The sequence below is a fragment of the Rhinopithecus roxellana genome, chromosome 2, assembly GCF_007565055.1.
Source record: "Rhinopithecus roxellana isolate Shanxi Qingling chromosome 2, ASM756505v1, whole genome shotgun sequence".
Taxonomy (NCBI): Eukaryota; Metazoa; Chordata; class Mammalia; order Primates; family Cercopithecidae; genus Rhinopithecus; species Rhinopithecus roxellana.
Window position 1 is genome coordinate 134327433 of NC_044550.1, and position 16548 is coordinate 134343980.

Sequence of the window (16548 nt, forward strand, 5' to 3'; positions counted from 1 at the left end):
TCTATAAAAATGAACACTAATGGAAGATTTATCTAAGCCATACAAAAGTAGCTTAATGGAAAAGACCCAGTAATTTAAATGTTTTCATATAAGGAACATGATGCACACTATGGGATCTACGCATCACCTTCAAAATGTAGGAAGGTGCATTGATTTCACATTTTTAATGTATTATATAAATGTATTTAACAACCTATCAACTTCTGACATTCTAAAGAATTAAAAGTTAAGTCTAATGATGATAAAATGCTTCATCTAAGTCTTCTCAAGGTCAGAACAACTGCCTAGGCCAGGGAGACTGAGCTCCCTTGACTCATGGGCAGGCCTCAACCCCTGCTGCACTAGCCTCATGCATGACTCTAAATCAAAGTCTTCAATATACATGACTTAGGATTAGGAATAACAGACAAGATTTCAGCAGGCTCCATGTTCTCTCTATTGTACCTGACAACAGTATAAGCAAGAACTCAAGTGAATAATTGGACCAAAATTATGATAACAGAAAAACTCATTAAAAATGTTGTTTAAAGCAAAAATCTCAACTTAAGTGAAAAATGTTTAATATTCTTCTTTGGAACTGTAAATGACCTTTCATTTAATTTTCTAGGATTTTAACTCGAACTTGGACAGAAAGAAAGGAAAAATAATTTGTATAAAATTTGCCTTTCCATATTTCAGTAAGCTCCTAGATGTTTCAGTTAATAATTCTTACTGCATTTTCTCCAGTGTGTCCCAACGTCACAAATGCTTAGTTATCTACATGTATCAAACTGTAAACCAGCCCCAGTCCCACCATCCGTGAGCAGGTCTCAACCACTACTGAGTTGGTTTGAGTCACTGCAGAAAATCCCACTCAGAGGAGTGGTCGCTATCTGCACCACCACAAAGGATTCAGAGCGGCAAGCCGCAGAGCTCTCTGAGGCCTGCACAGGCTGCCCAGGTCCCTGACCTTCCTGCACTGGAAGGCCCACCCTCCTCTAACGAGTGGAAACAACTGAGGCACACCCCATCCTTCCTGGGGACCTCAGCAGGGACCTGGTCAGAAGTGCCGCCTTCTGACTCAGCACGAGTAAGGGGCCTGTCCAGCCCTTGCCTCACTACCCTGTTCCAAAAGGGCCCCCAGTTATCATCTCCTCATAAATATGACAAAAACAGGACCCATGTCTACAATGAGAAAATCAGCATCACGGAAAACCAAATAACAAGAAATTAAAACTCCAAAGCTCTATGAAGGTGATCCCTAAAAATCAGGAAACCAAAACTACCTCTGAACAAAAAAGTGTCACACCTACATTCTGTGGCTATTTGTTTTGTTTTTGGCAACAGCAAAAATTTTAGGTTTGATAATAAAGTCTAAGTGTCATGTTACAATGATGGCAGGCAGCAGTCTCAAATTGCTTTATTTTGCTATCATATACTTTGCAAGTCCAGAACACACAAGTCATATTACAGTGGTAGTTCTGACTCACCTCAACACTCAAGTAACTAAAAATGTGCCAGAATTTAAAGGATCAAAGCCATGAAATGTATGAGAACAAAGAAATCTTTGGCTTCCTCCATGAGCCTAGGTCTGGAAGCAACAAGAATCAGGTGTGGTGTGTGAGTCGCCCTCCACCCCACTCAGTATGTCAGCTCAACTGACACTGTGCCCTTTCAGAACCAACGTAGACTTACTTCCATGTGAACTCTTACAGTGTGAGGGCTACACAGAACACAACATTCTTAAGACAGATTTTAAGAACTATGAAACTGCATCAAGACTGAAGTATATCTGTACATGTACACACTGTGTGCGTGTGTATAAAAAGTGCTCAAATAAACTAACATAGTGCACTGTTTGTCCATTTCATGAATGTGAGATAGCCAAGAGGCCCTAAAGCATCTGCACTGGCAGTGAGCACCAATGCTGCACTTATGAAGTCTGAGCGTTACTCACACTGCAGCGTGGGCAGCTAAATGGCCTTCATACCAATGCCATGGTTACTGTTATTATTATTATTTTACCTCATTCTCAGTTAAGGATGCAGAAGGAGATGAACTTTTGCTAAACCCAAGAGCTGAAGATGCTGCCGTGGAAGCCCGATTTCGCTTCTTCAGTGGTTTGCATGCATCAGACAGATTTTTCGTTGCTGTAAAATAATTTTGGTTTGTAAAGTTTCAAATCATAAACCCTTAATCTTTTTACTGCTTTAAAATTACCCCTCAAATAAGTGAAGTTCTAAAGATGAATCTTCTGAATTCCTTTGTCCTTCTGGTTTTTTATCATGGAAAAAATCTGAACATAAACAAAAGCAGACAAACTGTACAATGAACCCCATGTCCTCACTACTTGGCCCCCAAAAACATCAAGCTGGGGCCAGCACGGCTCTATCCATATCTGGTTCCATGTCCCCCTGCCAGATTATTCTGAAGGAAATCCCAGACATATCATTTCATCTATAAAAAGTTTAGCACAAATCTCAACCTAAAGTCTTACATATAACCACACTACTCTCATGCTTAAAAGTAACCATGCTCTTATATCATCAGCTAGTGTTCAAATGTCCAATTGCTCACAAATGTTTAAAAAAAAAAAAGAGTCTGTTTAACCGATTTTTAAAAGCCAGTCCAGCACCTCATGCAAAACAAGAAAAACAGAGCCATTCCCAATCCCCTCTCACTCTCCTCCCCCTCAGGGTTTTGTTTTCCTTTTAATTAAGAGTTGGAGAAGGTATGACTTCTTCAATAAGGGATCAAACAGGTATTTCAAAAAGATACCTAAAAGGTAAAAGGAAGTATAATTTCCCCTCTTATTTTTTGGCAGTTATTTTTCATATATGTTTTAAGCTAGTTTCTTTAGCATGTGAAATATAAATAATGAGCCCTTACTGTTAGCTTACATGCAGAGGGTCAGGATACTGAAGGCTGACAGAATCTACAGTAGCAACTGGCACCATCAAGTAAGAAACCTGAAAACTTCTGGTTGAAATCACTTTTCTAGTAAAATTTCAAATTGAAAATAATAGAGCCAAGTAAAAAGTAACTTCAATAAAATTTAGCCAAACCCTTCAAAACAACATACACATTAAAAGTTTATTTTTCAACTGCAAGAGAACCTCCCTTCCTTCTTTTTCACTCCTAGCTTAATTGTGGATTCCTCCCCTGCCCCTGTTCCCCTTCACCAGCCCCGGCCTTCCCCTTTCACACACTCAGCCCACCCACCCAGCCCAGCCTGGGCACCCAGAAGCCAAGAAGGAAAGGGCGCTGACCACATTACCTGCCTGGCTCTTGAGCGAGGAGGCTGCCTCCATGGCCTTGTAAGAGCTTGTTCTGGCCGTTTTGTCAGTGATTGTGTCTCTCTATTATTTAAAAAAAAAAAAAAAAAAAAAGGAAAAAAAGAAAAAAAGAAAAGAACAACAAAAGGAAAAGAAAGGGAAAAAAATCTCCTCATGTGAATGAACACAGGTTGCTGAAAAGTTTCGTGGCAGAAACTTCTTCCTTTGGAAATGTGTTCCACACACAAGTCATCCGTGGTTGCCCAATCTCAGACTTTTTTTCACAATCTGGACTGATTCTTTCTTCGCACCTCCCGCTCTCGCATCTGTCAGGAGGGCGAGGTGGGTGGGGCCACGCCAAGACCTGCTGCAGTCATGTGGTTAAGACACCTGATACAAGTCGTATTTAACATGCACCTAGACTCTCCACTGAACCCAGAGCAGAGCATGAACATGAGAAAAACTGATCCTTCCATTCAAGAGGTGCCCAATCAAGTTAGACTCAGCCCTGCTAAGTCAGGACCAACATTACTAGTATCACTACACTGAGGATTTCCAATTTTTAGACAAACTCCCGATATACCTAATGAACAAGAATCATCAGTAAAATATGTCACAACTGAGAAAAGCAAAAAAAGGGAGAAATGATCATGAAGCTTTTATCGAGGGCCGAGATTCTGAAGGGTGTGGCTGAAAAATGCCCTGTCCCCAGAGCACTAAAGCAGTGCTGCCCAGGGAACGACTTGCCACTCCTGCACTCATACCCAATCTCACCCACCTGCCTGGAACCAGAGCTGGTAAGACAGGATGCAGTGGTGTGGAGTCCAGAGGATCATGCACAAGGTGACAGGAGAATGCACTTGAAATGGTGCCCAGCATGTCAGAAGTGCTCAGTGCACATTGGGTGTCATATGTGGTTTGGATCAGGTTTATAAAACCCAAATCTGAAGAGACACCACTACTTCTTGTTATCATGTGCTATCTCCTGAGACAGTAGCTAATAAAACATTACTAGCCACTTAATGTGAATTTTAGTATTTTGAGTTTCCAGGGTCATGTATTTTTTAGGTATACTATTTACACAAATATTTCAAAGCAACCAGTTTCAGTATGATTGCCAGCAAAGGGCTACTTTAATAGAAGGTAACCTGGTCAGCCGCAGTGGCTCACACCTATAATCCCAGCACTTTGGAAGGCGGAGGTGGGTGGATCACTTGAGGTCAGGAGCTTGAGACCAGCCTGGCCAACATGGTGAAACCCCATCTCTACTCAAAATACAAAAAAATTAGCTGGACATGGTGGCACACACCTGTAATCCCAGCTACTCAGGAGGCTGAGGCAGGAGAAGCACTTGAATCCAGGAGGTGGAGGTTGCAGTGAGCTGAGATTGCACCACTGCACTCCAGCCTGGGTGACAAAGTGAGACTCCCTCTCAAAAAAAAAAAAAAAAAAAAAAAAAAACTTAGGCGACCAGAGCAAATATTAAGTGCACACTTCCTGGTAACTATAAACCTTAGTGACTACAGGTGAATCTGACCTAGCTTACTGCTGAACACTTGCTCACTCAGCAACCTCACCTGATGGCAAGTGCCCCAGAAGAATGTTCTGTTGGCCAGAAAAATGGGGCAGGGCCTGCCTGCTCCTCTCAACTATAAACACGAGTTTAAAGAAATAAGATGAATGATATGGTGTCCACATATTTACACCTTAGCAATGTGAGATTTATTTTCCATTCTTTGAAATAAAAAGAACATTTTAATTTAGATCAGTGAAAGACAGAATGAAGCTTTACTCAAAATCACAAATATACAACTACTCTGTCAGAACTTTTTTTTTTTTTTTTTTTTTGAGACGGAGTCTCCTTCTGTCATCCAAGCTAGAGTGCAGTGGCGTGATCTTGGCTCACTGAAACCTCCGCCTCCCAGGTTCAAGTGATTTTCCTGCCTCAGCCTCCCGAGTAGCTGAGATTACAGGCATGTGCAACCACACCTGGCTAATTTTTGTATTTTTAGTAGAGATGGGGTTTCACCATGTTGGCCAGACTGGTCTCAAACTCCTGACCTCAGGTGATCCACCCGCCTCAGCCTCCCAAAGTGCTGGGATTACAGGGGTGAGCCACCACACCCGGCCAGAACTATTATCAAATAAAATAGAAATTCAAAGTACTAAGTCTAATTAAAGTCTCAGTTCATGAAAAAGTTAACTGGACGGACATCTGAGACAACTGAAATGAATGGCACTACTTCATACACGGAAAAGGGCTCATGTCTTCTACATGCATGGCACCATATGCTAGACAGGATAACCCAGGGCCTGCTTGGTTGGTCTCACTCCCCTGCAGGCACCAGGCAAACTGTGCCCCTGGACACACGCTGGCAGTAAGCGAGGAGCACAAGGACCAGGGGCTGGCTTTGTAGCTACGCTGCCCTTTTCCTGCACAGGTGTTTAGTATTCCCATTCAGTAAACAATAACATGAATTACTAATGAACTAAAGGAGTCTATAAAATCTAGGTTAATTGCCTTTAATGAATTGTTGACTTTTTACTGACATGTAACACATATCCTTAATGGATGTTCATGCCAGTTCATTGCTTACATCCTGAATAATAAGCCCTATAGAGAGGTTATGGTGTTTGGAGTTTTGTTGTTTTTTTTGAGATAGAATCTTGCTGTGTCACCCAGGCTGGAGTGCAGTGGCGTGATCTCAGCTCACAGCAACCTCTGCCTGTCAGGTTCAAGTGATTCTCCTGCCTCAGCCTCCTGAGTAGCTGGCATTACAGGCACATGCCACCACGCCTGATAATTTTTTGTATTTTTTTTTGTTTTTTGAGACGGAGTCTCGCTCTGTCGCCCAGGCTGGAGTGCAGTGGTGCAATCTCGGCTCACTGCAAGCTCTGCCTCCTGGGTTCACGCTATTCTCCTGCCTCAGCCTCCCGAGTAGCTGGGACTACAGGTGCCTGCCACTACACCCGGCTAATTTTTTGTATTTTTAGTAGAGACGGGGTTTCACCATGTTTGCCAGCCTGGTCTTGATCTCCTGACCTCATGATCCGCCCGCCTCGGCCTCCCAAAGTGCTGGGATTACAGACGTGAGCCACCACACCTGGCCAAAGAGGTCATTTTTAATGACAATTTTGTTCAGTCTAAAAAACAGGTATTACTCAAAGCATTTGGATGTCTGTTTTCTTGGAAAGCAACATATCATCAGTTTCTGTGATAACACCCCTGGCGGGTAGGAACTTGCTTTCTTAAGCAGCCTTTCTCAATGGGGTTCTGTGAGCAATGCAAGCCTTCTGCTGAATACCAGCCTGGGAGGAGCTGAGTGCACCGCCACCCACATCTCACGTGTGCTCCCATGCAGGGAAAAAGTGGCACCAAGAGTCCCGCAGCATACACTCTGACAGGTCGGCAAACCTGGAACACAATTACCTTCCGAAGACTGTGCTTGTCTGTCCTGAGTCTTTTCCTGGGCGTGTCCTCAACTTCAACATCTTCTGTAGGGTCCTGTGTCCTCTTTGTGTGGTTTCTTTTTTTCCCATTTACGTTACCTGGAATGAGGGATGGGGAAAACGTAGATGAAAACCACTCCAAAAGCTGCCTTCGAAGCACTGTGAGAACATACCCAGGGCATTCAACATATAGATCCAGCATGATGTGTTTCCTGTAACCCCGCTGATTTCCAGGGCTTATGTCTTACAGATCAAATCTCTTTACAACAAAAAAACTGGCGACTGTATCTAACCTTAGAGATTACATTCAGCTCACTTTGGCCTCCCAAAGTGCCAGAATTATAAGCATGAGCCATCCTGCCTGGCCAAGGATTCCAAGGATTGCTTTTCTTTTTTTTTTTTTTTTTTTTTTTTTTAAGATTGTGTCTTGCTGTGTTCCCCAGGCTGGAGTGCAGTGGCGTGATCTCAGTTCACTGCCACCTCCCCTTCCCGGGTTCAAGCGATTCTCCTGCCTCAGCCTCCCGAGTAGCTGGGACAATAGGCGCGCACTACCACACCCAGCAAATTTTTGTATTTTTAGTAGACAGGGGGTTTCACCATATTGGCCAGGATGGTCTCGATCTCTTGATCTCGTGATCCGCCCACCTCGGCCTCCCAAAGTGCTAGGATTACAGGTATGAGCCACTGCACCTGGACAGGATTGCTTTTCTTATTCAGCAATTCCCCCAAGGCTACCACAGTGCCCAGGACAGGGGTGTAATAAATGGTTTTCAAATATCAGACTTACATTTTATCTACAAAACTGCTTATCTGAACCTTTGTAAACAAACCTGAGCACACGGCAAGTATGCAATATATTTTTATCCAATCAGTGACTCACCTTACCCTAAAAGACTTCCAGAATTTTCTTTTTTATTTTTATATTTATTTATTTAAAGATAGAGACAGGATCTCACTATGTTGCCCAGGTTGGTCTTGAACTCCTGGCTTCAAGTGATCATCCCACCTCGGCCTCCCAAAGTGTTGTGATTATAAGTGTGAGCCATCTGGCCAGGTGGGGTGGCTCATGCCTGTAATCCCAGCACTTTGGGAGGCCGAGGTGGGTGGACCACCTGAGGTAGGGAGTTTGAGACCAGCCTGACCAACATAGAGAAACCCCGTCTCTACTAAAAATACAAAATTAGCCAGGCATGGTGGCACATACATGCCTGTAATCTCAGCTACTCGGGAGGCTGAGGCAGAAGAATCACTTGAACCCAGGAGGTGGAGGTTGCAGTGAGCCGAGATCGTGCCATTGTACTCCAGCCTGGGCAATAAGAATGAAACTCCGTCTTAAAAAAAAAAAAAAAAACAAAACTTTTCCTTACTAACATTCAAAGACTTGTGGAATTTAAGTTGAACTTTAAAAAAAAAAAAAACCACTTGCTACTTTTTAAACATTTCCTTAAAGAACCACGTTAAGTAGTAACACTACATTTATATATGCAAATTAACGATTTCCTCCATGTTTGCTCAGCTGTGCCATGTGTTAGGTGTTCCCAGGAATAGCCGCTAATCCAAGAACTAAGGCATCCAAACAACACCGACCTAAGACAGTAAGGTGTGAAATAAGAGTGCAAATTCTAGATAGATGATTAATTTCAACGTGCCAATGTTTATTTTAAATGTAAATCCAGTATTTTCATTTGCATGACTGCTTTACAGAGAGGTTCAGGGTTTTTATTAATGGACTCTTCATAAAACATCTTGCAGAAGGACACTGTTGCCCTGAAGGACACTGTCACCCTCAAGCCTCACTACTGTTGGGACAGAAGACACCAGCAAAAGAGTGCTCAGCTCCACAGGGTCCAGCAAGGCCTCAGGTGGAGTTACAAGTAAGTGTCCATGCCCTGGTGCCAATGCTTTCACAGAGCCTCACCTCGGGTCTAGGCCAATGCAAAAGAAGAGTCAACAGCCAGAGCATGGGGGCCCTTACCAGCTGCAGTTCCAGCCTGGCATTATGGGGGTCAGCTAAGCAGCCCTCATGAAAGCTCCACTCCTGGCCACACCACTGCAGGCTGGTGTAAAGGCAGCCTGAGGAAGAAGCCCATGGAATGGTCGGCAGCAGGACCTGCTCAGCCACTGCCAAGCATAGGCACCATATGACACAGTCAGCCAAACTCTCGAGGACCCCTTCAGGCAGGTCTGCCTTCAGAACACCTGTTCATGAGCACAACGCCAGCCCCGCACCTCTGGTTTCCCACAGGCGAGGTCCTTGACACGGCACCTCTTAAACACCTCTCCATTCATCCAGGAGGAGGCAGCAGCAGCCGTTTCTCACAGAAATAAGCAACAATCCATCTGTATGGATTTTCGGGGGTTTTTTTGTTTTTTTTTTTTTTTTTTTTTTGAGATGGAGTTTCGCTCTTGTTGTCCAGGCTGGAATCCAATGGCACGATCTCGGCTCACTGCAATCTCCACCTCCCAGGTTCAAGTGATTCTCCTGCCTCAGCCTCCCAAGTAGCTGGGATTACAGGAATGTGCCAGCACGCCCGGGTAATTTTGTATTTTTAGTAGAGATGGGGTTTATCCATGCTGGTCAGGTTGGTCTCGAACTCCCGACCTCAGGTGATCCGCCCACCTCGGCCACCCAAAGTGCTGGGATTACAGGCACGAGCCACTGCGCTTGGCTGGATTTTTTTTTTTTTTTTTTGAGACTGAGTCTTGCTCTGTCGCCCAGGCTGGAGTGCAGTGGCGTGATCTTGCCTCACTGCAACCTCTGCCTCCCGGGTTCAAGAGATTCTCGTGCCTCAGCCTCCCGAGTAGCTGGGATTACAGGTATGCGCCACCACGCCTGGCTAATTTTTTTGTATTTTTAGTAGAGATGGGGTTTCACCATGTGGGCCAGGCTGGTCTTGGATTCCTGGCCTTAAGTGATCCACCCACCTTGGCCTCCCAAAGTGCTGGGATTACAGGTATGAGCCACCATGCCCAGACATCTGTGTAGATTTCTAACACTGAGGCCATGGGCGTGTGACAAAGATGTGGTGTGCCATCTTAGTTGTTAGCACCAGGGTCACTTGAGAGTCAGGATTAAAGGGCACCCAAGAACCTGCACACACCTGACACACACTGTGGGTAGAAACTCACCTGTCACTTCTATCCACTAAGCAGTCAGTAAAATATAACACAATCAAATTTATGCTTACACTTTGAGGGTAAGTTGAATCTGGCTTCAGGAAGAGCTGGCTCATTTTTAAATAAGCCAGTCATTTAAAGGGAACATGTCTCTAAATTTAGAGTATTGATAGAGTGAGGAATATTTTCTTTTCAAGAAAATATACAAGTCCTAAATATCCTTGCTATTCTAAATTACAGTATTTGCAATGAACACTGAGCAAACTGAACAAAATTCAAGATTAATGAGATAGTTGATGAAGAGATCTAGAAACACCTAAATCAAGATGAAAACATCTGAGAAAGAGAAAGGTGACAACAGCACATGAGACCAGACCCTATCGCTTCTGGGCTCCGACTTTCTTTCAGGTGAGTCTTGAAACACCTTATGTTTGGCCTCTCCAGAGCTCCTCAATGATGAATCGTCAGAGATACAGTACTTTGGTATTTTAAATTGATACCCCAATATGTCACTTATTTTTACATTCAAATATCAGTTTTCCACAATTTGTGTCCAAGCACACACATATCACGAATCTAACCATTGTTACACATCTTCAAATCTTACAGTGTCAGCTCTGCCCAAAGCAAAGTAGCACTTTTTGTTTTCCAAGTTGAAGGCCTACGAAGGACCAAAGAACACCTGAATTCAAGGTCAGTCCAGTCACCCTTCTTGCGCTGTGAGCTCTCGGGCAAACAGGCCAGGAGCTGCCCACACTCCAGGCCCCTGTAAGGTGCAGACTACAGCCGAAACCAGGAGGGTTGCTCTCAGAAGCATGGGAAGTACTGCCTCCTCGGAAGTCACAGGCCTGAAGGCTGACACTACCACATCATGTAAGCCTGGAATCCTCCCCTTCCTTCTTCCATCCTCTCTCACACAGCCCCATCAGCAGCAGTGACCACAGTGGCTGCTCAACTTGGGCAGGAGAGCAAGGGAGCCACAGCCCAGTCGGGACCACACAGAATAGCTCTCATAAGCCAGGAAACACAGACGGCAGAGGCTGTTTTTACTGTGACCACACGCACTTGGACCGCTGGTCCAAACCCCACAGGTCAGAAACGAAGAGAGTGGACATACTTCCCTACAGTTCCAAGACCAGAGCTCAGTTTGCTACACTACACACGTCAACCCAAGCAGAGGACATCAGCATAATGCTATGTTTACCAGAGTCTTCTTCAGCCTGGACAGGGGCCACCAGGGCAAACTTGGTGTTGTAGCGCGCTCTCTGCTTCTCACTCAGCAGACTCCACTGTGACCTGAGCAGCTCTTCAATCTCCTCACCTGAAGCATCTGGGTGCTCAGCTACCACCTGTGGGCACGGGAGAAGGTGCAATGAGAAGTTAAATCCGTAAAACTCACTGGGTTTTGTTTTGCATGAAATTAAATGCACGGCCCTTCAGAACTTAGCATGTGGCATTTTTATTCCCACATCATGGAACTATGTCCATAAAAGCTTCAAAGAAAAGTAGTGCTTAACTGATGCTGTGACTCACTAAAAACTCATAAATGAGAACAGTGCCAGTGAAAACAATTCAATTCTACTTCCGTAAATGCTGGAAACGATACATGACAAAAATATACACATACTTTTCCAAAACCACTAACTAACTTAAGACCCAGCCTCTAGGCATCCCTGAAAAATTAGCTGTAGAGCCAGTGCCACAGGAACGAACGCCGCCCCTGAGCATGGAGGTGGGCTCAGCTCAGCGTCCTCACTGGGCAGCACCCACTCTCGTCTTTCACGTACAGGCCCTGGACAGGGGTGAAGGCACACACCAAGGAGTATAAGCTGGCTTCTGTCACAGCCCAAGTCAGCACACGGAGACAACCTTGCACAGCCAAGAGACGAGGCTTCCCTACCCTCCAGCCACACGAGGGCTGCCAGCATCAGCACCCAGAGCATGCTAGAAATGCAGACTCCCAGACCCCACCCCAACCTGCCTACCAGGAATCTGCACTTTTACAAGGTCTCCAGGATGATCTGCAGACACACTGAAGTCTGATCCTGGGGCCTTGGCTGCACCTGGTAATAACCTGGGGGTTTGAAATCCCATGGTGCTTAGGTCCCACCCAAGATCAACTCAACCCGGCAGGTCTGGCCTCAGTGATTTAAAGATTTCCCAGGGGTTGCTAATGTGTCCCCAGGTCCGAGAGCCACGGATCTTGAGAGCAGGGCACAGGGCTGACACACTAATCCCTGCCAGCCAGGTGTAACCCACCACCTGCTTCTGCTCAATGTCTGAAAAATGTAATAATATTTCATGACACAAAAATTACAGGAAATTCAAACAACAGTGTCCACAATGTTTTATTGGATCTCAGCCCCACACATTTGTTCCCATGCTGCCCATGGCTGTCTTCCTGCCACAACAGCAGAGCTGAGCAGTCAGAACAGAGCCCTCACTGCTCACCAGCCCTTTGAAAACAGTCTGCTGACTGGCTTGGTACCAACCAGCATGCTCCAGAGCCAGACCCAGCTATTACGCTGGCTCCTCTACTAGGTAGTTCTGTGGACTCTGGCGAGTGAAGGCACTGTCTCTGCCTCCACTCTGTGAAATGGGGCAGTAACACTCCACCACTGTCTCTGCCTCCACTCTGTGAAATGGGGCAGTAACACTCCACCACTGTCTCTGCCTCCACTCTGTGAAATGGGGCAGTAACACTCCACCACTGTCTCTGCCTCCACTCTGTGAAATAGGGCAGTAACACTCCACCTGGCAGTGCTAAGGAACCATCAGGTTAGTGTTGGCTGGTTACCATCACCACCTGGACCTACCAGCTGCCCAGACAATACAGGTAACCTCTGCCCCCAAACCCAAACCCCTCCTCACAAGATAGTCACCACAGATGGGTTCTTACAGCCTCCCATGGCCCCACCATCTGCCCTCCTGTTGCCTGGATGAGTCATGGGCTCCACTCCCTCCTGTCCTCACCCTGGCCTGGACACCAACATCCACCAATGCCCACCCACCTCTCTAGACAACCTGCAGACACCCCCAGCCTAACCACCTGGGACCTCCCACCTCGAGGGCACCTTCTAGAGTTCCGGGTCTGGCTCTGACCTCCAGCACTCCACCAGTGTTCCCTGTGGGGTCCCTGTCCCCAGCCCTGCGTAAGCCTACTCCTGCCACATCCCTCCCAACCCAGCAGGCCCTGCCCTGATTGCTGCCATGACCCACCCATGCCCAACTCTTCAAGCTCCAAGGGCCTCAGCTCTTCAACCAGCGAAAGTTTCTGCACAGGGCTGCACAGCACACCTGCCTCTCATCTCCTCAAACACAGCACATTCCTTCACAGGCCTGCTGCCCTTCCACCCACCTCTGCCCCTAGCACCCCATCACCCACCATGACTCCAGAGCCCCCAGTTAGGATGAATCGTAACAGTGTCCTTTACTGCTTCATCAAAGCAGAGTCACAAGCACCCTGCAATCACCCCACCTTACAAGATAGTCACCACAGATGGCTTCTGTGGGGAAGCCAGGAAAGTGTCATCATCATCTTAGGTTAACAGAGCAATGACTCCTCATTAAAGTCTCCCAGCTTCACAATGAAACCGTATGGTATGATGGTTACGAGTTCTGAAAACATAAAAGTGCACGCTCACACACACAATTAGGGTCAGGTCCCAATGCTACTTCCTGACTGCATCATCTCACTGAAACCTTACAACTCTAAGCTCAGGTTAGCCAGCTATAAAGCAGAGATAATTTATATCTACCTTATAAGGTCATTCTGAGGAGTACTAAATATACTTTTGTACAATAACATACTGGCAAGTATCTGACATGTGTAAGCACTCAATAGTGGCCACTTCTTTATTCTTAACATATCAAAAACAAGCTGGACACAGTGGCTCACGCCTATAATCCCAACATTTTGGGAGGCCTAAGTGGGAAGATCATTTGAGGCCAGGAGTTTGAGACCAGCCTAGGCAACAGAGCAAGATCGTGCTTTAAAAAACAAAAACAAAAACAATTATTTTTAAATTAGCTGGGAATGGTGGCAAGTGCCTATAGTCACAGCTACTTGGGAAGCGGAGGTGGAAGCATGACTGCAGCCTAGAAGTCCAGGGCTGCAGTGACCTACGATTGTGCCACTGCATTCCAGCCTGGGAAACAGAGTAAGATTGTCTCAAAAATAAATAAAAATTTAAAACATACCAAAAAACACGAAATACCAAATTTCCACACTCCCACAGCTGACTAAAACATTGCCAGTATAATTGGAGACTCTACAAATCAGTCATCAGATCACATTCCCCTCCTTCATCCTTCATCCCACCTGCTCCCTACACGTTTTTTTTTTTTTTTTTTTTTTTTAAAGACAGTCTCACTGTGGCCCAGGTTGGAGTACAATGACGTGATCTCAGCTCACTGCAACCTCTGCCTCCTGAATTCAAGTGATTCTCCCACCTTAGCCTCCTGAGTAGCTGGGATTATAGGCATGCGCCACCACACCTGGCTAATTTTTGTATTTTTAGTAGAGACGGGGGTTTCACCATGTGGGCCAGGCTGCTCTTGAACTCCTGACCTCAAGTGATCTGCCCGCCATGGCCTCCCAAAGTGCTGGGATTACAGGCATGAGGCACTGCACTGTGCTCCCCCCAACATTTTTTAGAGTTTCCTTTTGCTTTCAGGCTTCACTGAAGAATATTTAGGTATCCATCCTCCAAGACGACCCCCCACCCCTCCGTGATCCCTGCCTCCTGGAGCTCAAGCCCCCACTACTGCTTACGGCGTAATCAATATCACAGTGCAGAAATGGTTGCATATGACTCCAAGTGTAGAGCATAAAAGATATCCACCTTGCTCTTTTTTGGATCACTTGCTCTGGAGAAAGTCAGCCCCCATCAAATTGTGAGGACACACCAGCAGCCCTACGGAGAGGGCTACATGGTGAAGAACCGAGGCCTCCTGCCAGCAGCATGAGTGAGGGGAGCTACCCTGGAAGCAGACCCTCCAGCATCAGTCAAGCCTTAGGATGATGTAGCCCCAGGTAACATCTTAAATGCAACTTCAAGAGACCCTGAGGCAGAACCACTAAGCTAAGCGGTTGCCAAATTCCTGGCCTACAGAAACTGAGACAATAAATACATGCTGTTGTTTTAAGCCACTAAATTTTGAGGTAACTTGTTATGCAACAATAGATCTAATAACAAGGTATGTACAAAGAACTGAGACATAAAGCACTGGTTCCACTCCAATGGATGTATAAAAATTAGGATCAGGAAAGGCAGAAAAGGCTTCAAAAATTAAAAACTCAGGCTGGTGCAGTGGCTCACACCTGTAATCCCAGCCCTTATGGAGGCCGAGGTGGGCAGATCACCTGAGGTCAGGCGTTTGAGACCATCCTAGCCAACATGGTGAAACCCCATCTCAACTAAAAATACAACAATTAGCTGGATGTGGTGGCGCATGCCAGTAGTCCCAGCTACTAGGGAAGCTGACAGGAGAGGATCGCTTGAACCCGGAAGGCGGAAGTTGCAGTGAGCTGTGATTGCGCCACTGCAATCCAGCCTGGGCAACACAGTGAGACCCTGTCTCAAAAATTAAAAAAAAAAAAATTCAAAATTCAAGCCAAACCAGGCACAGTGGCTCACACCTATAATCCCAGCACTTTGGGAGGTCAAGGCGGGCAGATCACGAGGTTAGGAGTTTGAGACCAGCCTGGCCAACATGGTGAAACGCTGTCTCTACTAAAAATACAAACATTAGCTGGGCGTGGTGGCGGGCACCTGTAATCCCAGCTACTTGGGAGGCTAAGGCAAGAGAATCGTTTGAACCTGGGAGGCGGAGGTTGCAGTGAGCTGGCAGAGGTTGCAGTGAGCTGAGATCATGCCACTGCACTGCAGCCTGATGACATTGCAAGACTACGTCTCAAAAAAAAAAAAAAAAAAAATCAGGCCAAAAAAGCCTGCTAGTGAAAATGCTGCTTATACTGGAGCCAGCCAGGCGCGCTGGCTCATGCCTGTAATCCCAGCACTGTGGGAGGCTGAAGTAGGAGGATCGCTTCAGGTTTAGGCCAGGAGTTTGAGTCCAGATTGGGCAACATAGCGAGACCTCATCCCTATAAAAAACAGAAGTTAGCCAGACGTGGTGGCACATGGCTCTAGTCCCAGCTACTAGGGTGGCTGAAGTGGGAAAATCACTTGAGCCTAGGGAGGTCAAGGCTGTGGCGAGCCATGATTGCTCCACTGCACTCCAGCCTGGGCGACAGAGTAAGACCCTATCTCAAAAACAAAAACAAAAAATCTTTATATATATGTAAAGAAATACATTTCTTCACTAGTAGGGAGAAACAAAGTTAGAAAGTGACCTCTAGGCTGGGTGCAGTGGCTCACACCTGTAATCCCAGGACTTTGGGAGGCCAAGGCAGGTGGATCACCTGAGGTCAGGAGTTCACGACCAGCCTGGCCAACATAGTGAAACCCCATCTCTACTAAAAATACAAAAATTAGCCAGACGTGGTGGCGTGTGCCTGTGGTCCCAGCAACTCAGGAGGCTGAGACAGGAGAATCGCTTGAACCCAGGAGGAGGAGGTTGTAGTGGGCCAAGGTGGCTCTTTCGCACTCCAGCCTGGGCGACAAAGCAAAACTCCATCTCAAAAAAAAAAAAAAAAGAAGAAGAAGAAGAAGAAAAAGAAAATGACTTCTAAAGAGTCAGCAAGTAGCAACAAAAAGTCCTGAAG

General features: G+C 45.9%; 1 protein-coding gene across 4 annotated transcripts in view; it reads right to left on the bottom strand.

Moving 5' to 3' along the window:
* Positions 1-16548, bottom strand: part of NSD2 (nuclear receptor binding SET domain protein 2) — a 94114-nt gene that overhangs the window by 19331 nt on the left and 58235 nt on the right. For 3 of the 4 annotated variants that reach the window (XM_030920504.1, XM_030920500.1, XM_030920511.1), the window contains exons 6-9: positions 11026-11170; positions 6685-6803; positions 3257-3338; positions 2005-2129 (exon numbers count right to left, since the gene is read on the bottom strand). In XM_030920504.1, coding sequence (XP_030776364.1) covers positions 2005-2129; positions 3257-3338; positions 6685-6803; positions 11026-11170 — 471 coding nt within the window. The remainder of the gene's footprint in view (positions 1-2004; positions 2130-3256; positions 3339-6684; positions 6804-11025; positions 11171-16548) is intronic. The other variant, XM_030920509.1, reaches the window with a different exon arrangement.